Source organism: Pongo abelii, chromosome 3 (assembly GCF_028885655.2).
Source record: "Pongo abelii isolate AG06213 chromosome 3, NHGRI_mPonAbe1-v2.0_pri, whole genome shotgun sequence".
Classification (NCBI taxonomy): Eukaryota; Metazoa; Chordata; class Mammalia; order Primates; family Hominidae; genus Pongo; species Pongo abelii.
The window spans coordinates 38,810,904-38,835,851 of record NC_071988.2 but is presented as its reverse complement, the minus strand read 5'-3'; the positions used below and the strand labels follow the sequence as shown (position 1 = coordinate 38,835,851).

The 24,948-nt window shown below is 41.3% G+C and overlaps 1 protein-coding gene and 1 pseudogene across 4 annotated transcripts; both read right to left on the bottom strand.

The window, feature by feature from the left end:
• Window positions 1-360: 360 nt before the first annotated feature.
• LOC129058778 (WD repeat-containing protein 5-like) lies at window positions 361-4,331 on the bottom strand (annotated as a pseudogene).
• Window positions 4,332-6,369: 2,038 nt separating this feature from the next.
• Window positions 6,370-24,931, bottom strand: LIAS (lipoic acid synthetase). Of its 4 annotated transcripts, none has more exons than XM_002814682.4 (11): window positions 24,802-24,931; window positions 22,979-23,151; window positions 21,650-21,743; window positions 20,313-20,393; window positions 18,721-18,877; window positions 18,581-18,638; window positions 16,281-16,409; window positions 13,757-13,902; window positions 12,615-12,685; window positions 10,730-10,841; window positions 6,370-6,896 (listed from the first exon to the last, which is right to left on the bottom strand). In XM_002814682.4, the coding sequence occupies exons 1-11, from the start codon at window positions 24,844-24,846 to the stop codon at window positions 6,844-6,846; spliced, it is 1,119 nt and encodes a 372-aa protein (XP_002814728.2). In that variant the 5' UTR covers window positions 24,847-24,931; the 3' UTR covers window positions 6,370-6,843. The 4 variants fall into 4 exon arrangements, with proteins under 4 accessions (XP_002814728.2, XP_009238159.2, XP_002814729.2 ...); XM_009239884.4 differs by having other exon boundaries at window positions 10,734-10,841; XM_002814683.4 differs by lacking the exon at window positions 10,730-10,841.
• Window positions 24,932-24,948: the final 17 nt, after the last annotated feature.

Below are 24,948 nucleotides of genomic sequence, written 5' to 3'. Positions count from 1 at the left end.
GATTGTGCCACTGCGCTCCAGCCTGGGCAACAGAGTGAGATCCCATCTCAAAAAAAAAAAAAAAAAAAAAAAGGCCAGGCACTGTGGCTCATGCCTGTAATCCTAGCACGTTGGGAGGCCAAGACGGGCGGATCATGAGGTCAGGAGATCGAGACCATCCTGGCTAACACGGTGAAACCCTGTCTCTACTAAAAACACAAAAAAATGAGCCGGGAATGGTGGCGGGCACCTGTAGTCCCAGCTACTCGGGAGGCTGAGGCAGGAGAATGGCGTGAACCCAGGAGGCGGAGCTTGCAGTGAGCTGAGATCATGCCACAGCACTCTAGCCTGGGCGACAGAGTGAGAGTCTGTCTCAAAAAAAAAAAAAGGCATTAACTTTGTTAGTCACTCTTTAGAGACTTATCCTAGCTTTCCAGAGCATGTGGTCCCCAACTAGCTGTTATCATCACCACATACTGGGAGTGTGTTCAAGTTTTAGACCAAAAACTCAGGAAGAAATATATCATTAGTGTTTGTCTTGCAAAATAGTATGTATAAGCAGAGGATAAGTTGGATACAGTGACCGCTTGCTCCCTTCTTCCCTTCCTTTTTCTTGAATACAGACATGTAAGAGACTACTCACTAGATAATGCTAGTAACATGGGAGATTATTTTAGGTGCATATACATCTTTCTTAATTTTAATAGGCATTTATTTTACGGGCATTAGAATAAACATAATTTATAAATTGCATTAGCATATAAACTTGGATGCTCCAAGAGGGACCCAATATTATAGTGTCTTAAGCAGAATAGTAATGTATTTCTCTCTCACATAAAAGTCCAGGTAGGTGGTCAAGGGCTGAAAAAGGCCCAAGCCTTCCTCATCTGGTCGCTCTGCTGTCCTTGACACAAGTCTCCCATCTCACGTCCAGGATGGCTGCTCCCACTCTAAACATCATGTTTTCATTCTAGCCGGCAAGGAAAAAGGAAAAGAGGAAGAGAAAGGTACCACCTGCTCTTTAAAAGCAGATTCAAAAATAGCAGCCCCAGCTGGGCGCAGTGGCTCGCGCCTGTAATCTCAGCACTTTGGGAGGCCAAAGCTGGCAGATCACTTGAGGTCAGGAGTTTGAGACCAGCCTGGCCTACATGGTGACACCCCATCTCTACTAAAAATATAAAAAACTAGCTGGGAGTGTTGGCGCGTGCCTGTAATACCAGCACTTTGGGGTGCCGAGATGAGTGAATCACTTGAGTCCTCGAGTTCCAGACCAGCCTCGGCAACATGGTGAAACTCCGTCTCTACTAAAAACACAAAAATTAGCCGGGCATGGTGGTGCATGCCTGTAATCCCAGCTATTCAGGAGGCTGAGGCACGAGAATCACTTGAGGTGGAGGTTGCAGTGAGCCCATATCTCATGACTGTACTCCAGCCTGGGCGACAGAGCGAGACTCCGTCTCAAAAACAAAACAAAACAGAAACATCTCCTGCTACTCCTCTTTCAAGTTTCTGTATTAAATTTAACTGGAAAGTATCCAGACATTCCAAGATGAGGTGTTTTACCATTTTAAAAAATTATTTACTATTTTTTTCTTTTTAAGCTATGCTATTAACTGAAATTTACTATTATTTAGCTATATTAGAACTGTTCTCAATACTGTGCAACCAAAACAAATAAGTAGACTCTTGAGGCTGAAGACAGCAACTGTTATCCATAAATCCCAATTTTGCATGTGTATCAAAATTGCTTCATTTTACTTATTCACTATTTTTATTTACAGAGTAAATGTTACAAATCTGAAACTTTAACATACACTGTGCTAATAAAATGTCATTTTAATTATTTTACATTGAAGTTCCATGAGATTTTTACATTGAAGTTCCATGAGATTTTATTATTTATTTTTTAAATTGAACTTTATCCTTTTGTAACAAAAAATTAAAAATTTTTGTTGACTCTGTTTGAACACAACAGACTAGGAACTCTTCCCTAGACAGTGTTAGAGAATTGGCAAAAAATGTCACCAGCAACTTTTAGAACTTTCTGGTGGTCCACACTCGGCCAAATCATCTTCAAAAAGAAGGCTCAAATCAGGCCCAGTCCTGACCCCCAGGCACAGACCCGGGGGACCACCTCCGAGACACCATGTTTCTTGCCAATCCGGGTCAACTTCCTGACAGTCTATCACGTGCGGGAGCAAAGGGACTTAACAGTCACTCTTCCACAGTTTAATTGCTTTGTCATGTTCTAGCGCAGCAGAGGTGATGATGTTTTCTGTCAGGTGACAAGCTGTTGAGATCACAACATCTGTGTGGCCTTGTAATTTCTGTACAATCTCTTTCGTCTGAAGGTTCCAGATGTAAAGAAGATTATCCTCCAAGCCAGACACAATCCACTTCCCGCCAGTAACAGAGAAACTGGCAAATATGCAGTATTTCTCGTTCTTGTGGCCAGTGTATGTCTTCAGGCACTTGCCTTTGCTGTAGTCCCAGAGCTTTGGAGTGTTGTCCAGTGTGGCAGCCAGGATGTATCTGCCGTTCTGGGAGAACTTCATGAAAGACACCGGGGGTTGTCATCATCAGTGAGCGTCTTCAGGCACTGGCCTGAGGCGGTGTCCCAGATGTGACAGAGACCATCATAGCTACTTGAAACTATCAAGAATCCATCACGATTAAAATGAATGGCCGAGACTGGATCCGAGTGAGCTAGCAGTCTTGAGGCACTTCCCTGTTTTCACATCCCATATCCTCACACTTTCATCAAAGGATCCTGAGACAGTAAGGCTGGACTGGTGATTGAAGTTACAGCAAAAGACATAATTACTGTGTCCCTTCAGGGTTTTCAGACACTTTCCCGAGCTCACGGCCTGTATCTTCAAGGTTTTGTCATCTGAGGCGGAAACAAAAAGGTTAGAATCTGACGACCAGGCTGCATCGGATATTCCCAGCTTGTGATCAGACGGTTTTCTCAAATTTCCCATCTTATGAGTCCCCCAAATTTTAATGAGTTTATCAGCAGATGAACTTGCCAGCCACTCTCCATTCGGGCTGAATTTCACGGAGGACACTGCTTTGGTGTGGCCAGCAAGGGTGAACTTTGGAGCATAGTTTGGTTTCAGGGGCTAAGGCTTGCTCTGAGTGGTGGATGATGAAGGGGTCGGCTGTGCTCTCGTGGCCTCGGTCTCGGGCTTCCTCTCCTCCATCGCCATGGCTCTGACGCTGGCCGCACAGGGGACGTGGACGGAGGGTCCTGGTGACAGAGGCAGTCTGCCAGGCTGCTGCAGAGGGCCGGGCGCTGGGGGCGTCGGCAGACCCCGCCTGGGCGGGATCGCGGACTATTCATTTTTTTTTTTGAGACAAGAGTTTCACTGTGTTGCCCATGCTGGAATGCAGTGGTGCATTTTCGGCTTACCGCAACCTCTGCTTCCTGGATTCAAGCGATTCTTGTGCCTCAGCCTCCTGAGTAGCTGGGACTACAGGCACGTGCCACCACACCCAGCTAATTTTTTATATTTTTAGTAGAGACGAGGTTTTGCAATGTTGGCCAGGCTGGTCTCAATTCCTGATATCAGGTGATCCGCCCGCAACGGCCTCCCAAAGTGTTGAGATTACAGGCGTGAGCCACCGCGCCGACTGAGAATTTTATTTCACCAAATGATTCTCCTGCTAACAAATGTTTAACTGCCATTGGCCTACACTGTGCAAAAGGCCTAACTATTAGATAATATCTAGAAATGTCACAAAATTAGCCTGAAAAGTAATCCTTTTTTTTCCTGTAAAATAAGTTAAGGGAGCTTGAGATGTTTCTATTTTAAGTTGGTAGGGTTAGGCCCGGTGGTGGCTCACAAATCCCAACATTTTGGGAGGCCAAGGCGGGCAGATCGTTTGAGGCCTAGAGTTCGAGACCAGCCTGGCCAACACAGTGAAACCCCACCTCTACTAAAAATACAAAAATTAGCTGGGCGTGATGGTGTGCGCCTGTAATCCCAGCTACTTGGGAGGCTGATGCAGGAGGATCACTTGAACCCAGGAGGCAGAGGTTGCAGTGAGCTGAGATCACGCCGCTGCACTCTAGCCTGGCAGAGTGAGACTGTCTCAAAACAAAAGAAAGTTGGGGCTGGGCGCAGTGGCTCACACCTGTAATCCCAGCACTCTGGGAGGCCGAGACGGGTGGATCAAGAGGTCAGGAGATAGAGACCATCCCGGCTAGCACGGTGAAACCCCGTCTCTACTAAAAATACAAAAAACTAGCTGGGCATAGTGGCGGGCGCCTGTAATCCCAGCTACTTGGGAGGCTGAGGCAGGAGAATGGCATGAACCCGGGAGGCGGAGCCTGCAGTGAGCTGAGATTGCGCCACTGCACTCCAGCCCGGGCGACAGAGCGAGACTCCGTCTCAAAAAAAAAAAAAAAAGAAAGTTGGTAGGGTTAAAATTGCATCCCAAAATTTACTAGGATCTATAAAGACACACATTACTCCAGGCTGGAGTGCAATGGTGTGATCTCGGCTCACTGCAACCTCTGCCTCCCAGGTTCAAGGATTCTCCTGTCTCAGCCTCCTGAGTAGCCGGGATTACAGACATGTGCCACCACACTTGGTTAATTTTTTTATTTTTAGTAAAGACAGTGTTTCACCATGTTGTTCAGGCTGGTCTCGAACTCCTGACCTCAGGTGATCCACCTGCCTTGGCCTCCCAAAATGTTGGGATTACAGGTGTTAAGCCACCATGCCTGGCCCATGCATTACTTTAAAAAAATTTTTTTGAGACACAGTCTCCGTCACCCAGGCTGGAATACAGTGATGTGATCTTGGCTCACTGCAACCTCTGCCTGTCAGGTTCAAGTGATTCTCCTGCCTCAGCCTCCCAAGTAGCTGAGATTACAGGCATGCGCCACCACGCCCAGCTAATTTTTTGTATTTTTGGTAGAGATGGGAGTCTCACTGTGTTGCCCAGGCTAGTCTCAAACTCCTGAGCTCAACTGATTCACCCGCCTCAGCCTCCCAAGGTGCTGGGATTACAGGCGTGAGCCACCACACCTGGCAAGGACGTGCATTACTTTTATAATACTGGCTCGTTATAAGAATTCAAAACAGAATTGGCTATCCACTTTACATATTTTACAACATGGCCACGTAAAAGTGTCCTTTTAGATATGCAGAAAAAGTAGAAAGGCAGGATTCAGTCAAAAGATGAATCTGAGTTATTAGTATTTTGGAAGGAAATTCCTTTCTCAGGTCTTTACCATCATATAATACAACCAATGTGAGAAATGAAAGGAATAGGACATGTGGATTTAGCAAGCTACTATACAAATAAGGGTTAATATTTCTAGGTTCTATTTCCTTGTCTTAGGCAGCATTATGGCCTTGGTTTTTTCAGAGGGACCAAATGTGATCAGCATAAAACTATTTTGCAGGTTCTGAAGTAGTCACACCAATGTAAAAAATTAACATTTATTCTTTTTTTTTTTTCTTGAGACAGTCTCACTCTGTCACCCAGGCTGGAGTGCAGTGGCACAATTATCGCCTCACTGCAATCTCCGCTTCACAGGCTCAAGTAATTCTCGTGCCTCAGCCTCCCGAGTAGCTGGGATTACAGGCACCTGCCAACACACCTAGCTAATTTTTTTATTTTTACTAGCAATGGAGTTTCACCAGGTTGGCCAGGCTGGTCTCAAACTCCCGATCTCAGGTGATCTGCCCACCTTGGCCTCTCAGAGTGCTGGAATTACAGGCATGAGCCACCACATCTGGCCAACATTCACTCTTAAGCCTTTCTAAATTATTCCAATATTATAAGGACAAATGCTAATCTGATGAGTTTCAATCTACATTGAATGAATGCTAAAGTTGAATGAAATGCTAAACTGATGAGTTTCAATCTATGTTGACTGTTTCATCACAGTAACATAAATGAAGTTTTTATTTTTCATAAATGAAATGTAATGATGATGTTAACAGTGGATTGGAAAATCTTCTGGAAGTTTTTGGGTTTTTGAGACAGAGTCTGGAGAGCAGTTGTAGTGCCCAGGCTGGAGAGCAGTGGCACCACCTCAGCTCATTGCAACCTCTGCTTTCCAGGTTCAAGTGATCCTCTCACCTCAGCCTGAGTAGCTGGGACTATGGGTGCATGCCACCACGTCTGGCTAATTTTTTGTAGAGATAGGTTCTCACCATGTTGCCCAGGCTGGTCTCGAACTCCTGGCTTCAAGTGATCTGCCCGCCTTGGCCTCCAAAAATGTTGGGATTATAGGTGTGAGCCACCATGCCATGTTTTTAATGCATTTTAAAATTATGTTAAAAGAAAATTCTTACAAAGATATTTTAAGATTACATCACAGCAAGCAACTGTTTAATTGGGACAAAGAAGATACACTAAAAACCAAATGAATTACTGTAATTAAATTTGTACAGTTTATTGACTTTTTTTCCTTTTTATTTATTTATTTGAGATGGAGTTTTGCTCTTGTCACCCAGGCTGGAGGGCAATGGAGCGATCTTGGCTCACTGCAACCTCCCCCTCCCAGGTTCAAGCGATTCTCCTGCCTTAGCCTCCCGAGTAGCTGGGATTACAGGCGCCCACTACCACACCTGCGTAATTTTTGTGTTTTTAGTGGAGACAGGGTTTCACCATGTTGGCCAGGAGGGTCTCGAACTCCTGACCTCAGGTGATCCACCCGCCTTGGCCTCCTAAAGTGCTGGGATTACAGGCATGAGCCACTATGCCTGGGTATTGACTTTTTTTTTTTTTTAAGCAAAGAGGTAGGGTACATCCACTGCAGTCCAGGCATTCTGGCACCACCTCTGTTATTAACTGGAATCAAATTTTAAAAATTTCTGTGGTCTTGAAGGTCTTGTTGAAGTTTTAGAGGGCTTTTGTTTTTCTTTTAGCCACTAGATTTTTCAGGAAAAATTCACCTATTTAGGAAAAAGGAAAACACATTAATATCAATTTAAAGTAAATAACAGTGAGACAACTATTTCAGAATTATATTTTTGGTGTTTCCCCTTTAAAGAAGACTTTTGTATTTATTGGCACTTCTCTCTTCTCAAACCTCAATGGCGATATTTTTCTAACCTAAATATCCCCTATATCTTTGGCCTTTCTCCCCAGCAATAATGACTAGAGTCTCCTACTATTATTCTTTCTAGTAACCCAATATTACAAAGGGTGACCCTACTGTATATATGGGTCTGCACATTTATTCTACTTTATGTGCACTATCTATCCCTCATCACTGTCAAAGTATTGCTCTTGGCTAAATTCATTTCCAAGAGCAATTTTGCTACATTATTAGGCTGGATCTGATGTTTATAAAACAGACCTCGTTGCAGTTGAGCAGACGCATCTGATGGAATCTCTTTAGCTTATTCCCCTCTAGGGAAGCAAGAGCTCTTCATTTGTAATGGGCTTTCTTCCCACTGCCTGAGTTGTGCCTACGCAATAAGTTAGCAGCTTAGAGGGCACATTCTCTTTTTAGGCCATTAGTGTTCCATTTAGTCTATCACTATTACAGCATGACTCAATGCTTATGGTAGAGTGCAGCACTAGAGGCCTGATTTTATGAGGAGTCTGATTAACTTCTCTTTGCCATCTTACATATGAGTAGAACTGTGATGAGTCTATCTACATATAATCTCTGCAAATCCCAAGGCTCATAACCCAGCCAAGTAATCCATGCTGCTCCATACCTCCTCCAAATGTCATGGGAGTAGCACCAACTTTACCAGACCTTAATCCATCATTTTAGTTTAATGCTCATCATGTACCAGAATCTGATCTTTTCCTGGTAATTTAGAAAGCATCAGAAAGTTCATAATTTATTTCCTTTTATGTTAGAACTTTTTTTTAGCAAAAGAAAAACTTCTTTCAAAGGATATTACTCTAACCATTCTAGAAGCTGATAGTGGTTCTATCCTTCACATGTATTTTTAGCTTGCCAGCAGTGCTGCTTGAAGACTAAATCACTTACAATTACTGGTTTTCAAAGTCCCCACATTCTGTCAGTCAGTGCTGAATCAAATTCTTGGGTTTTCAAACTATGATGAGCTATTAGTTCATTAAAATGTTTTAAATTACTATTTTTATTTATTTATTTTTGAGACAGGGTCTCATTCTGTCACCTAGGCTGGAGTGCAGTGGCACAATCACAGCTCACTGCAGCCTCAACCTCCTGGGCTCAGGTGATCCTCCCACCTCAGCCTCCTGGGTAGCTAGAACTAAAGGTGCCCACCACCACCCAGCAAATCAGCCACCCAGCTAATTTTTGTATTTTTGTAGAGATGGGGTTTTGCCATGTTGCCCAGGCTGGTCTTGAACTCCTGGGCTCAAGTGATCCACCTGCCTCAGCCTCCCAAAGTGCTAGGATTACAGGCGTGAGCCACTGCACCCGGCCTTAAATGTCTTTATAGGAACTAGGAACATACTGAATATTACTAATACTGGAGCATTAATTTTTTCAAATTGAATTTGTCTAATTTAAACATATTTAAGATTTAGACCCCAATATATAAAGCAATCATTTAAAACATCATCACTTTAGATAAAAAAAAAAATACCTAGTTTATTTATTTATTTATTTATTTTTGAGACAGAGTCCTGCTCTGTTGCCCAGGCTGGAGTGCAGTGGCATGATCTCGGCTCACCACAACCTCTATCTCTCGGGTTCAAACAATTCTCCTGCCTCAGCCTCCCAACTAGCTGGGACTACAGGCACACGCCACCATGCCCGGCTAATTTTTGTATATATATTTTTTCTTTTGGAGACGGAGTCTCACTCTTTTGCCAGGCTGGAGTGGAGTGGCATGATCTTGGCTCACTGTAACCTCCGCCTCCCGGGTTCAAGCTATTCTCTTGCCTCAGCCTCCCGAGTAGCTGGGACTACAGGTGCGCACCACCATGCCCAGCTAATTTTTGTATTTTTAGTAGAGATGGGGTTTCATCATGTTGGCCAGGATGATCTCAATCTCCTGACCTCGTGATCTGCCCACCTCGGCCTCCCAAAATGTTGGGATTTCAGGCATTAGCCACCATGCCTGGCCAATACCTAGTTTATTTTTAAAGAGACAAGGTCGGCCGGGTGCAGTGGCTCACACCTGTAATCCCAGCACTTTGGGAGGCCGAGGTGGGCGGATCACAAGGTCAGGAGATCAAGGCCATCCTGGCTAACACAGTGAAACCCCGTCTCTACTAAAAATACAAAAAATTAGCCAGGCGTGGTGGCGGGCACCTGTAGTCCCAGCTACTCAGGAGGCTGAGGCAGGAGAATGGCGTGAACCTGAGAGGCAGAGGTTGCAGTGAGTCAAGATTATGCCACTGCACTCCAGCCTGGGTGATGGAGAGAGACTACATCTAAAAAATAATAATAATAATAAAATAAAAAATAAAGAGATGAGATCTCACGATGTTGCTCAGGCTGTATTTGAACTCCTGGGCCCATGTGATCCTCCTGCCTCAGTCTCCAAAGAAGTTGGGACTATAGGCACACACCACCACACCTGGCCTAGCTGTTTCTTTTTTTTATTTTATTTTTGAGACACAGTGTCTTGCTCTGTCACCCAGGCTGGAGTTGTAGTGACACGATCATAGCTCACTGCATCCTTGAACTCCTAGGCTCAAGTAATCCTCCTGCCTTCCAAAGTGCTGGGATTACAGGCATGAGCGATGTTGCCTGGCCTATTTACTCTTTTTTTTTTTTGAGACAGAGTCTTGCTCTGTTGCCCAGGCTGGAGTGCAGTGGCACAATCTCGGCTCACTGCAAGCTCCACCTCCCGGGTTCATGCCATTTTCCTGCCTCAGCCTCCCGAGTAGCTGGGACTACAGGTGCCCGCCACCATGCCCGGCTAATTTTTTTCTATTTGTAGTGGAGAGGGTTTCACCGTGTTAGCCAGGATGGTCTCGATCTCCTGACCTCGTGATCTGCCTGCCTCGGCCTCCCAAAGTGCTGGAATTACAGGTGTGAGCCACCCCACCTGGCCAGCCTATTTATTCTTAATCATTATAATTGTTAAGTCCAACTGACAGGGACATCATAAACACTTTCTAGATTAAATTCAGTCTTCAGATATGTTCTTATGAATCCTCTGACAATCATTATCACATGACTTTTTATCCCTTGGAAAATGATTTTATTTTCATAAATCAATTCAAGCTATTGATTAAAATAAGAGCTGAAATTCCAAAGGTAAAAAAAATTTGCCTTGTAGCTAGTAAAACCACTAAATGTTTCTACAGAGAAAAATAATCTTATGGATATTTTGCTGTTGCCTCTGGGGGAAAAATACAAAGAAATTTAATGATGCAAGCAATGCTATCAAATAGATACTTTTCAGTGCTTAAACTGATTGAAACTGGTAGTCTGGAGATGCAGCTGGCATCATTTCCAAATAAATATGTATTTCTCAGAAAATCCTATTAGATGCTTGACATGCTCTGTCATTTCTGAATAACCTACTACTGAAATCTACATATAGAAAAAATTAATAAACTAATTGTTTCTGCTTTTACTATAGTAGCTGAGTTACAAAGCAGGGGGCTGAATTTGTTTAAGAAACAAAAGATTAAGAGAAACTTTTCTTAATATGATCCCCGTGGAGCAAAGCTCCTAAGGATGTTCCAAAAAAAAAAACTATGCCCTCTACCAAGACCACCAAAGGTATTAGAATTTGCCAAGAGTTTTAGTGATTGGTGGTAGAACTTAATGTGGAAAGTTAATAGCCTAAATGAAACCATGCCCCACAATCTAACTTACCTGCCTTATATGAAGAACGCACCAAAGGGCCACTTGCAGTATAATGAAATCCAAGTTCATTTCCTACTTTTTCCCAGTATTTGAATTTTTCGGGAGTAATATATTCTTCAACCTAGATTTAAATAATTACTTCTGATCAGATTTTAGAATTCCACTTTGATTCTGCAGAAAGTCTATACCCATGTATGCAGAATGCTCTTCACTGCATAATTCATCTTGCCCCCACCCCCAGGCTTTTGTCCTCTCCCTCCTCCCTGACTACCTGTTTACTGGTTACTTTTTGGCCACTCTATTGGGATGTAAATACAGGGAATTACAGAGACAGGGAAGCATATCAATTTTGTGCTACACTGGCTATTCCAAAGGACAGAGAAAGAAGAGATTATCTACAGATATTATTTATCTATATTTTTCCTTCGTTAACAGCTCAATTCCAGAATTACTCATGCTTATCCGATTCTTGAGGACAAGACTGTCTTACTCAACTTGTATCTTCTGCTTAGCACTGTGACTGGCACACGGTCACTGCTCAACACAAGCTTCTTGAATGAATGGATAAATGTCCATGACAGAAATAGAAAGAATGGTTTCCCATTCTTACTTCGCTTCTGGCTCTAACATAACAAAAACAAGTTACACAATAACCAAGTGTAAATGAGTGCCATTTCCAACTTTTAAATTCTTTTTCTCTAGGTTCACTTGAGTTGTGAAATTTGTGGAGAGAATGGGGGAGGCAGTAAATATGTGCAAATGTAGCTGATTTATGTAGATAATAAAATGAAAACTGGGACTTATAAGAATACAGCTGACCCCTGAACAACATGGTAACTGCACAGGCCCACTTATACAAGGATTTTCTTCCATTTCTGCCACCCCTGAGACAGCATGACTAACTCCTCCTCTTCTCCCTCCTCCTCATCTACATGAAGATGATGAGGATGAAGACCTTTATGATGGTCCACTTCCACTTAATGACTAGTAAATATATTTTCTTTTCCTTACGATTTTGTTAAAAAAATTTTTTCTCTAGCTGACTTTATTGTAAGAATAAGATGTGTATATATATATGTGTGTGTGTGTATATATATGTGTGTGTGTGTATATACAGATATACACACACACATACATACATATAAAAGTACATGTAACATACAAAATGTGTGTTAATTGACTGTTGTTATTGGTATGGCTTCCGGTCAACAGAAGGCTATTAGTAGTTATGTTTTTTTTGGGAGTCAAAAGCTATACATGGGCTGGGCGCAGTGGCTCACACCTGTAATCCCAGCACTTTGGAAGGCTGAGGCGGGCGGATCACCTAAGGTCAGGAGTTCGAGACTAGCCTGGCCAAAATGATGAAACTCCATCTCTATTAAAAATAAAAAAAATCGGCCGGGTGCGGTGGCTCACGCCTGTAATCCTAGCACTTTGGGAGGCCGAAGCGGGTGGACTGCCTGAGCTCAGGAGTTCAAGACCAGTCTGGGCAACATGGCAAAACTTGTCTCTAAAACTACAAAAAAATTAGTCGGGTGTGGTAGTGTGTGCCTGTAATTCCAGCTACTCAGGAGGCTGAGGCATGAAAATCGTTTGAACCTGGGAGGTGGAGGTTGCAGTGAGCCGAGATTGCACCACTGCACTCTAGCCTGGGTGACAGAGCGAGACTCTGTGTCAAGAAAAAAAAAAAAAATTATATATATATATATATATTTTAGCCGGATGTAGTGGCACCCACCTGTAGTCCCAGCTACTCAGGAGGGTGAGGCAGGAGAATCACCTGAACCCAGGAGGCAGAGATTACAGTGAGCCGAGATCGTGCCACTACACTCCAGCTCGGGCGACAAGAGCAAAACTCCGTCTTTAAAAAAAAAGCAAATCAAGATACGTGTACCTTAAGGTGACGCCTTGTTGGCTGCATATATTGTCCTAAAGTCAAGCAGTCTACATCTGCCTCACGAAGTGCTGTAGGAAGAAAAGCACAAATTACATTAGCAAATACTTTAATTGTAGCTCTAAGCATAATTTTCCTAAGGAATATTTAAAAACGGTGTGAACTTTATGACAGTCCATAATCTTCATGGTGGGGAATAAGACAACATCTATTTATTCAAAAGTATTATGTGCCAGGGACTGTGGTAAGGACTGAAAACAATAATAATTAAGACAGTCATGTAGGGCTGATACACACAAGGATAAATACTTCTAATACTACAGAATCAATGCTAAAATAGTAGTGGAGGGTGTTTTAGAGTAGGAGTCTGTTTGGTAGAAAAGGTATGGGAAATGGTATATGCAAAAAACTCAATGCACCTATATTATAGAGCAAATATGTTGCATTAGGCTTTTACTCAATGCACAAGATATGCTATGGGGGCTGTGATTTAAACTCTGACATATCAGAATCTTTCTAATAAACTGTGTGCAATGTGGTAAACAGCAGGTCTTGATTACTATATGAACTTATTACTCTTTGAACCACTAAATAACTACAAGTAGTCCAAGGGTCTTCAGCTAAAATTAAAACTTTTAAATTCCAAAGTTTAAAAAGTCCAAGAATCACAAAGCAAATGGACTTACGGGACTGAGGTTCAGCAAAGTCCAAAGCACACCATGTTATGTGACAATGCTACAAGTAAGCTCTTTCTCAGAGGCCTGGATTAGTCTCATTGATCTATGAACTGTCAGTGCCTGGTACCAGGCTGGCTCTCCAAAAGTGTCCAATGATAGAATAAGAAAAGTGGATGAAATCATGCTTTCAGTGGATGCAAGGATGGGGAATAAAATGGGATATAAATTTTGTATCCTGAGTGTCATGCATATCACTCCATGAAATTCCAAGAAAATTTATTTCCTTTGCTTTTTTTTTTTTTTAACTTGTATTTTAGATTTGAGGGTGCATGTGCAAGTTGGTTTCCTTTTCATGCTGCCATCTATAACCATATACTTTGTTCTTAGAAGGGCCTTCAAAGTGAGTGGGTTCCTGCTATTACTCAAATTACATGGGAAAGATTTTTCATTTTTCAATTTCTTTACCTTTCATTGTTGCATATACTTGCTCATCATTCTCGCCTAAACCCAACATTATAGATGTTTTAGAAATAACATCAGGCTGAACCTTCTTGGCATGTTTCAGTACACGTAGGGACTGATCAAAATTGGCCCGAGGATCACGAACCTTACTGGAAAACAGCAGGACTGCTGTCAGCAAGTATTACAAGTTCAACCAAGTACACAGTTATGCAAGCAACCTGAAAGACCAGAGAAGTACATTCTGCACATTATCTTAAATCACATAGTTCAAAGGTAGCATTTATGCACAAATGCCTAACTGTTAATTTAGGAAAGAAAAGGCCTCACTGGGCTCCCTAGTTCTGTCTCAAGCCTGGGGCAGAGAAAAGTAGAATGGAAGAAATTACTTCAGTTTATGCATTCAGAAACCAGAATTCTGAAGCGAAAAATTAGAAGAGAAAGGAAAAAAAGCAGAAGTAAGAGAGTCTCCATACTGAACAAAGAAAAAAATAAGCTGAACCCACATGTCAGAGGGTTGAAACTTTCATGTTCATTTCTTTTCTGAAGACTAAGCTGCCCTCTGCTGGTGAGTATACAACACTGCCACATATTAGGTAAAGAAATGCATGATTCTGGAATTTTCACTGGAAAGGATCATGTTTTTAAGTGAAACCAGGGAAACTGGCACCCACTGGTGGTGATATCATGACGAGGATGGAACAGGCTGTGTCCTAGACTTCAACAATGGCCAAACCACCATGGTTTAAATGACTTATCCTTTAAGCCAAAAGGCCAGAAAGCTTCTGATGTTAAACTGGATTTCATTTCAATTCTAATGCAGATTTATTTTCTGTAATTGTTTTTCATTAGAGACTAGTTAACAGGAAAGAGAAGAAACAAATTTATGAATTTAAAAGTAACTGTGAAACTGACATTATAGAAATCACTTTTTAACAGAATTTCTCCACTGAAATTAAGTTATGGTCTCTACTGTTTATGATTTAGTGAAAATGGTGGTTATTGTTTACTGTAACTTCTTTCAGGCTCTATGACACAGATCATATGTAGAAGCTAATAAAATCACTGCTAAATGCTAAAATTAAAGAAAAAATGATATTACTCTTGCCCGAAGCTTAAAATGTTCATTTTTCTAAAATTTGAATGGATGTGGATAACAATCCTTACTTTTTTTTCTTACATCAGTGTTACTTGCCAATAATTATTCTTAATTACTGAAATTATTAGGAGTAAGAAAGCATAGCGTCTACTTTTTTACAAAAGTACATCTGAATGATATGTTTTTTTCTTTTTTTTTTTTTTTTTGAGACGAAGTTTTGCTCTGTCGCCCAGGCTGGAGTGCAGTGGCACTATCTTGGCTTACCGCAACCTTCGCCTCCCGGGTTCAAGCAATTCTCCTGCCTCAGCCTCCAAAGTAGCTGGAATTACAGGTCTGCACCTAGCTAATTTTTTATATATTTAGTAGAGATGGGGTTTCATCACGTTGGCCAGACTGGTCTTGAACTCCCGACCTCAGGTAATCCGCCCACCTCAGCCTCCCAAAGTGCTAGGATTATAGGCGTGAGCCACGAGTTTTTCTTCCGCATCATTTATTACACATATTAGTGCTGAATATGTATATATATATATAAAAATATATATGAATATATATAATATATATACATTTTTTTTTTTCTCCTTTCTCTTTCTTTCTAGATGGAGTTTCGCTCTTGTTGCCCAAGCTGGAGTGCAATGGCGCAATCTCACCTCACTGCAACCTCTGCCTCCCGAGTTCAAGTGATTCTTCTCTTGCTTCAGCCTACTGAGTAGCCGGGATTACAGGCATGTGCCACCACGCCTGGCTATCTTGTATTTTTAGTAGAGACGGGGTTTCTCCATGTTGGTCAGGCTGGTCTCGAACTCCCAACCTCAGGTGATCTGCCTGCCTCTGCCTCCCAAAGTGCTGGGATTACAGGCGTGAGCCACAGCGTCCAGCCAAATATATTTTTGAAGTCTTTTCTTTAGAATTACAACCAAAGCAATTGCTCTAGTGTAATTTTTTCCCTCCTTTGAAAACTTTTTTTGTGGGGAGGGGGAAACAAACAACTCATTGAAATTTGCAGTATGATATTATTTTAAAACAAAAGAAAAAAAGATGTTCATTATTTGTGGGTATTAAAACACACACAGTAACTGTTAGTAATATGAGTTACTAACATCTTAATGTTTGTAATATAAAAATTAAGTATATTATAAATATAAAAATACAAATATGTAGTATAAATATAGTGTTTATAATATAAACACTAAGGTGTTAGTAACTGATATTGCTGGGTGGAAATACTATTATGGGTGATATTTATGCTGTTTTTGTTGGTGATATTTTCTGATTTTTATGTAACAGACATAGATTGAGTTTGCCTAAAAAACAAAAAAGAATCGAGTTTACTTTGTAAAAGTCAATGGCAAAGTTCACCCCTGGAAAAGGTAAGAATATATGGCATATTTTGACCCACCTAACTTCCCAACATTACTTTGTACACGTATTCACCTCTGTAATTCCGGGACTGTTTCTACATTATGTGCATACACATCTAATCCTGACAGAGCAACTTTTTCTATTGCTTTGAGATCACCTCGAAAATCAGGAGTAAGACATTCCACAAGGATTTTTGGATTCCTAAGGGGAAAAGAGAGAATTATCAAACAGAGAGAAAGAACTGACACACCTGTTCCTCAAAATAGAAATTATCAGTAATCATTCAGTATGTTTCAACACAGTAACCTTTAGAACTTTGTCAAGAAAAGTATGAACATACAGATGTTCATACATGAACCATTATAAAAAAAAAAAAAGCAGATCATTAAATACTATGGACACAGTGGTTAAAACACACCTGTAGGCAAATTGAATAAAATTTCAAATTATATATAGTAGACTTTTAAACCTAATTTGAGTAGGTTTTAGAAAAAGTAAATAATTGTAAGAAACTAAAATATGAAATATTAAAACATTAAATATAAAACTTTACTCATTAGAAAGTAAATTGAAATATTTCTTATATAAATGTGAGTATTATTTGATTGCTTTAATTTTGATTTCTTTAAAGTCATCAAATCATGCTTTCCTCCCTTCCTCTAGGCAAATATTTCACAAGTGCTATGAGTTTTAAAAACTATTTTCTGGGTTGCTGAGTCATGAGCTTTGTTAAACGAAGTACGAGCTAAACATTAATCTTCCTATTTATATTGTGGCTATATCTATTCATCCAAGCATTATAATGTGAACTGGGTCACAGAGCTGTTCCCTTTGACACCAGCAAAAATGACTGAAATGGCTGACAAATTTTTTCACAAACCCACTGGCAAAGTGTCTGGAGTTGTTCCCTGAAAGAACAGATGTAGAAAAGACCACATGTACACCCTTATCATGAATATAAGAGATGTTCAAAGAACATATCCTATAATTGTTTTTTTTTTTTTTAAATAAAAACAGGGTCTTGCTCTGTTGCCCAGTGCATCATAGCTCACTGTAACTTTGAAATCCTGGGCTCAGGCAATCCTTCTGCCTCAGCCTCCCAAGCAGGTAGGACTATGGGCGCATGCTACCGCATCCAGCTATTTTTTTTTTTTAATTTATTTTTTGTAGAGACAGGATCTCCCTATGTTGCCCAGGCTGGTCTTGAACACCTGTCCTCAAGCAATCTTCCTGCTTTGGCCTCCCAAAGTGCTAGAACTACAGGCGTGAACCACTGTGCTTGGTTCTATTGCTTTTTTAAACTGCCAGCTGAGACCCACTGAAGCTTGTAAAATAAACCTAGTGGATTGCAAACAGATTTTTCAAAAATGAACTATAGTAAATAGAAAATAGAAAATACCAGGGAATCACTTAAAAAATTTGCTAAGTGTGCTTAGGTGCCAAACTAGTACTGAGTTGTAGAAAATCAGAATAATCCCAGCCCTTTGGGAGGGCGAGGCAGGAGTATTGGTTGAGGTCAGGAGTTTGAGACCAGCCTGGGGAACACAGCAAGATTCTGTCTCTAAAAAAGAAATGTAAAAACATCAGCCAAGCGTGGCAGTGTGTACCTGTAGTCCCAGCTACTTGGGAGGCTGAGGCAAAAGGATTGCTTGAGCCCAGAAGTTTGAGGCTGCAGTGAGCTATGATCATCAGGCCACTGCACTCCAGCCTAGATGACAAAGCAAGACTGTCTCTTAAAAGAAAAAACAAAAAAAACAGGCCGGGCGCGATGGCTCAGGCTTGTAATCCCGCACTTTGGTAGGCTCAGGTGGGTGGATCAATTGAGGTTAGGAGTTTGAGACCATCCTGACCAACATGGTCAAACCCTATCTCTACTAAAAGTACAAAAATTAGCTGAGCGTGGTGGCGCGGGCCTGTAATCCCAGCTACTCGGGAGGCTGAGGCAGGATAAATGCTTGAACTGGGAGGCAGAGGTTGCAGTGAGATGGTGCCATGCACTCTAGCCCGGGCAAAACAGTGAGACTCCATCTCAAAAAAAAAAAATCATTACTAAGAAGACCAGGTTTATACTTTTTAAAGAAAATTATTCAAAGTTTAGACTAATGCTCTAATATGAGGGAGGGATTCTATGGGCTAAAGGTCTATGGGTAAGTTCATGTCACTGAGCCACTAAAATTCTCTGCAAATATGTATCTGTACATACAAATATGCTTTTTCCAAAGAAATGTGTACATAATTTCCAGTAAATTATCAGAAAACTATGAAACTCCCCAAAAGTGAATAATCCCTGCTTCAAGGTAATGAACTTAAACTGAACTCATATGGGTCCAAAAAGGTCCTTAAATTACACAAACAAATGCAAAAATAAGTACCTTTCCTTTAAATATGATACAGTCTTTGCAATGTGTTCAGCTCCCCCATCAGGCATATCTAGAAACAAAAGAATCCACTGCTCAAGATGATGTCACCATTTAGAGCCAATTTCTGGTAGAGGCCATGATGACACACTAACCATCTCGATCCACAGATGTCAGGACAACATAATCCAGACCCCATTCTGCAATTGCCTTTGCAGTATTGTAGGGCTCACTGGCATCCAGTGGAGGAGGATTTCTTGCAGTCTTAACAGAACAAAATCTGCAACCTCTTGTACATGTGTCACCCATCAACTAGAATAGAAATGTTACAATTTAAATGAAATAGATGACCCTTAAGGACATAATGTTGAGAGAATAAAGCAAGTTGCAAAGAATGCATACAGTTTGGTTCTGTTTACAAGAAATTTGAAACATTCAAAACTAAATGATAGTCAAGGAACACAAATATATGTGATAAAACTAAAAAGAAAGGGAAATAATAAACTCAGCAATAAGAATAGTGTTCAGGGAAAAGGGGATGGGATCAGGAAAGGACACAAAATTTAAATTTAAAAACAAAGCAGGGTTCAGTGGCTTGCTCCTATAATCCCAGCTACTCCGGAGGCTGAGGTGAGAGGATTCTTAAGAGTTTGAGACCAGCATGGGCAACATGGTGAGACCCTGTCTCTAAAAATTAGCTGGGTGTAGTGGCATGTACCTGTAGCCTCAGGTATTTAGGGAGGCTGAGATAGGAGGATTACTTGAGCCTAGGAGTTCAAGGCTGCAGTGAGCTATGACTGTGCCACTGCACTCCAGCCTGGGTGACAGAGTGAGACCCCCATTTCTTAAAACAAAATAGAAACACAACTGAAAAATGGGATTCTAATATACAGTTTAGGGGGTACGGGGGTATTCAAAGATAATGCTAACGTTTTAATCTCAAACTGGAGGTATGAGGGTGTCTGTTGTGTTATTCTTCATAACTTACACAGTTTATAAGATAATTTTTTTTTTTTTGAAACAGGGTCTTGCTCTGTAGTCTAGGCTGGGATGCAGTGGCATGATCATGTCTTACTGCAGCCTCGACCTGTTGGGCTCAAGTGATCCTCCCACCTCAGCCTCCTCAGAAGTTGGGTATACAGGCAAGTGCCACCATGCCCAGCTAATTTTTAAAAACTTTTTTTTGTATGGACAAGGTTTTACCATGTTGCCCAGCTGGTCTCGAACTCCTGGGTTCAAATGATCTGCCTGCCTCGGCCTCCCAAAATGCTGAGATTACAGGCATGAGCCACTGCACCCGGCCTATGAAGATACTTTTATATCTACTCAATAATAAAAAAAAGATGATTTTAAAAGACATAAAATATGTGACAGATCAATGTGCAGGTCTCCATGGATGTGAAAACAGAAAGCACAGCTCCTTCTTGTTGAATATATTAAACAGAAAACACATAAAAAGTTAAGCAATCATGAATAATGTTTCCAAACATTGATAGGAGAGGTATCTCAAGGCAGCACGTGATTAACTATCACATAAATGAAAGAACCAATAATAGATTTATTCAGAGAAGGGTGAGATCACAACAGGCTGGATTATTCCATCAGGTTTTTTCTTAATATTTTTCATAAATGCAAATGTAATGAAAAATCTGACCAGAGATTCATAATGCAAATTTTTAGGAGGAAGACACAAAATAGTCCCTTTCAGTTTCTAGACTAAAGCCATAGAGGTTGAGGCTGGCCCTACCATGATTGTGGCTGTGGCGGTGGCATATTCTCCACCTCCCCAACACTCTCCAATATTGGGACATCGAGCTTCCTCACATACCTGTATGCAAAAGGAAATGGAACACCATTAGGTTGACAATATCTACCAACTAAACAATTGGTGACCATGATTAGACATTTTAAACTTCTCATTGTTTACAACATATTTTTGAAGACATTCTCTATTCAAAAATGCTGTTAAGACCAAGTGCGCTGGCTCATGCCTGTAATTCCAGCACTTTGGGAAGCTGAGGCGGGAGGACTGCTTGAGCCCAGGAGTCTGGAACCAGTCTGGGCAACATAGTGAAATCCCGCCTCTACAAAAAATCAAAAAGTTAGTCAGGCGTGGTAATGTGCACCTATACTCCCAGCTACTCAGAAGGCTGAGGAGGGAGGATCACTTGAGCCTGGGAGGTCAAGGCAATTATGCCACAGCACTCCAGCATGGACAACAGAGCAATGCCCTGTCTTCCAAAAAAAAAAAAAAGGCTGTGAAACTGCCAAACTCTATATTAAGATTAGAGTGTAGTGAGCATGTCCTATAGAGGTGTACTCCCTTACATAATTATGTAAGAATGGACAGACTTGAATTTTTATTTTTTTTTTAAGATGGAGTCTCACTCTGTCCACTCTGTCGTCCAGGCTGGAGTGCAGTGGTGCCATCTCAGCTCACTGCAATCTCCACCTCCCAAGCTCAAGTGATTCGCCAGCCTCAGACTTCCAAGTAGCTGGGACTACAGGCTCATGCCACCATGCCCAGCTAATTTTTTTTGTATTTTTAGTAGAGACGGGGTTTCACCATGTTGGCCAGGCTGGTCTTGAACTCCTGACCTCAGGTGATCCTCCCACCTCAGCCTTCCAAAGTACTGGAATTATAGGTGTGAGCTACCACACCCGGCCAAAATCCAATTTTTAAATTAAAAACTTTACGAATGTATATACTTCATATGTGCAAATAAAAAAGTCTGAAAGAATATATACTGAAGAGTTAAAGGTAAAGGAGTATGGATTATATATGGCATTGTATATGTGACATAGCTTCACATTTAATTTTATATTCTTTCCAACGAATCATGTATCTAATTTGCAATATAAAACAAACAAACAAAGCCTTGTTTCCAAACTTGTAGGGCAAAAAATCTCTTTGTTTGCCGGAAAAATGATTCTAAATATATTTCCATTCCTGGTAGTAATGTATCACTTAACATATTTACTTTCTTTGCTATTATTTATATATTTATTAATAATTTTTAAGTTATATAAACGTAGAAACATGGCTTTTGGTTAAGAGGGATAGTTTACACTTTGACAACTTACTGTATGGAGATTTAAATTCCGCAAAGTATTTTTCAGTTTATTGTAATTTTTCCCCATGGGAATCTCTGTCTTTAGCCATGGAGGTAGTCTTAACCTAAGGAAAGCCAAACATAACTATCTATTAACAAATATGCTGCCAAATAATTACACAGCTTTGAAGTTAATTTCTTCTATTACAATTCCTAGTTAATAATTTTTTCTATAACCTTAGAATAACTCTTATAATTTCTGTCATAGGAGTAAGAACACAGAATCAAATTTAGCCTTGCTCAAACCACTTTAGAAAACACCAATAATGGCCGGGTGTGGTGGCTCATGCCTGTAATCCCAGCACTTTGGGAGGCCGAGGTGGGCGGATCACAAGGTCAAGAGTTCGAGACTAGCTTGGCCAATATGGTGAAGCCCTGTCTCTACTAAAAATACAAAAATTAGCCGGGCGTGGTGGCAGGCGCCTGTAGTCCCAGCTACTTGGGAGGCTGAGGCAGAAGAATCCCTTGAACCCAGGAGGCGGAGGTTGAAGTGAGCCAAGATCGCGCCACTGCACTCCAACCTGGGTGACAGAGCAAGACTGTCTCAAAAACAAAACAAAACAAAAAGAAAACACCAATAATGGAGTGTAACAGGGCGCTATACTCATGTCTACCTTTTTTGCAAAGGCAGAGTTACACTATTCTAATAAGAGAATGAGTAAGTTTTCGAATATCTCATCCCTCATGAATGATACTGCCAAAAAGTACTCTACTTGTTTAGACTGAGGAAAGATCACAACTGTGCACTGTCTGCTCTACATTCTAGATTTTATAGTGGCTACTCAATGGAAAAGAGATCTAAAATTTGGAGTGGAGACTGTGTATCCTTGGTTCTCCATGACTTCCATCCACTTGTGATATAGAAGGAGCAGGATTAAGTTATCTCTCAACTCAATCTACCTTCTACATAAAATTCCATCATTCTTTTAAATTAAGGCAAGGTATCCATAGGTCATATGTAAATTAACTAGGAGAAGCACAAGTTAGATCATCAACACCTACTAACCCAGATCTAACAGACTAGTAGCAAAGCAGTAATCTTTACTCTGAAGAAGTCGGATGCTGGGTAGAAAATGGGGAGATGGCAGTGTAACATAGTAAGGACAAGAGAAAAGAGAAAGATTCCAAAAATTTCATCTGCTTACTTGTTCTATCTAGTTCTGTTATCACATCTTTCTAATGATTTTTAGCTAAATTTAACAAGTCTGATATTAAAAACAGATTCTAGGGCTTGGTTATATCTGAAAATAATGCACAATAAAGGAACGGGACATTAAAATTATCTCAAATTTTCAATTACCTTTCTCCTTTCTGGCGTTTTAGGTTTCCTTTATATTCATCCCAGGTGCTCCTGTCTGCAAGCTCACCAGATAGAAAATCTTGAAGGTCTGGTCCATTCTGTAAGAGTTCCTTTTTTTTATCTGGCAAGGAACTTAATGGTCTGACTGGGCTGCAAAAATATCTCCCAAATACCTAAACAAAGAGTTAATTATGACATTTATTTAGTGGAGTCCATAATAATTTAGTTTTAACACATCATAACACCTAAACGGAAGGGTAAAGCTAAAAAAGTGATTCAGAAATTATGTCAAACTAGGAGCTCTAGTATTCTAGGGCATTAGAATATAATATAAAAGATGAATGAAGGAACCAAACCTAAAAGAGAATAAGAGTTGACTGTTTACTACTGAGTTTAGAATAGATTTGGAAATCTTTCTTTCTTTCTTTTTTTTTTTTTTGGGACGGAGTCTTGCTCTGTTGCCCAGGCTGGAGTGCAGTGGCGCAATCTTGGCTGACTGCAAGCTCCGCCTCCCGGGTTCATGCCATTCTCTTGCCTCAGCCTCCTGAGTAGCCGGGACTACAGGCACCCGCCACCACGCCCGGCTAATTTTTTTGTATTTTTAGTAGAGACAGGGTTTCACCATGTTAGCCAGGATGGTGTCGATCTCCTGACCTCAGGTGATCCACCTGCCTTGGCCTCCGAAAGTGCTGGGATTACAGGCGTGAGCCACCGCGCCCGGCCCGAAAATCTCTGGAACTATCTAACATATATCACACTTTCATGTACTCCACCTACCAGGAACTAGATGTTTGTCTTTCAACATGATTGAACTGCAATAACTGAAGAAGGTGCCACAGTTTAAAACTATTGTGGTCCTGACTTGAATCAGGGGCGTTTAAAGTGAAGTGTGCAATAAATCTCTCGAGCTTTGAATAAGCATAATTGTTGAAACGTAGGTTAATAGTGCCCAGTTGGTTTTAAACAACTGGAAGGGGGAAAACCAAGCCTAACGTTTTTACTTTCTTTTTTTTTCCTCTTTTTTTCTGAGATGAGTCTCGCTCTGTCGCCCAGGTTGGAGTGCAGTTGCGCGATCTCGGCTCACTGCAACCTCTGCCTCGCGGGTTCAAGCGATTCTCCTGCCTCAGCATCCCAAGTAGCTGGGACGACAGGCGCGTGCCACCACGCTCAGCTAATTTTTGTATTTTTAATAGAGGCGGGGTTTCACCATGTTGGCCAGGATGAACGTTTTTACTTTCTAGGTTACATTGTTTCTGTGTTTGAACATGGCAGTCAAGAACATAAGAAATCATGGTATTCGGCTTTTACATCTGAACACAAACGTGCATGAGATAGCCAAAACACTACAAAATCCACGAGTCTGCACATATAACTCAAAAGAACCTTCGACAACTCAAAGAGTGCCTGTTAGGGTGTTGCACGATTGCTACTGCACTTCTCAATGTCTGCAGTTAAAGCCTAGAGGACAGGTTTGTGTTCTCTGCGGCTAGAGTGGTGTCTCACACACAGTAAGAGTCCAAGACAGAATAGCTACGTGGGGTGCTCACTGCAGTGCTCCATAAATATAGGGTACAAACCACTCTAAGCAGAAAATAAGTCCTCAGTGCTGGCCCAGAGAGACTTTCAAACAAACTGATGCCAGAGACTCTGTATCATGGGGCTGGCGGGATAATTACATGAGATTACACGAAAAACGTTTAAAACTGCCATTGGCTAGAAGTAAATGTTCAGTAAATGCACTGGCCTTTATTATTGGGCATGGGCGCTCTGAAGAGATAGGATCCCCCCACCCCACGCCCAAACCCGTTCGCCCCGCCGCTCACCCGGGGCCCCAGGGTGCGGGCTGCATCCCCGCAGCGTAGAGACATTTCCTCTTTGGGACTAGCGTAGTGCAGGGCTTGAGGGATCGCTAACTCCCGGGAAAGGACAGGTCGAAATTACGTCGCTCCGTTTATGACAAAGCAGCCAAG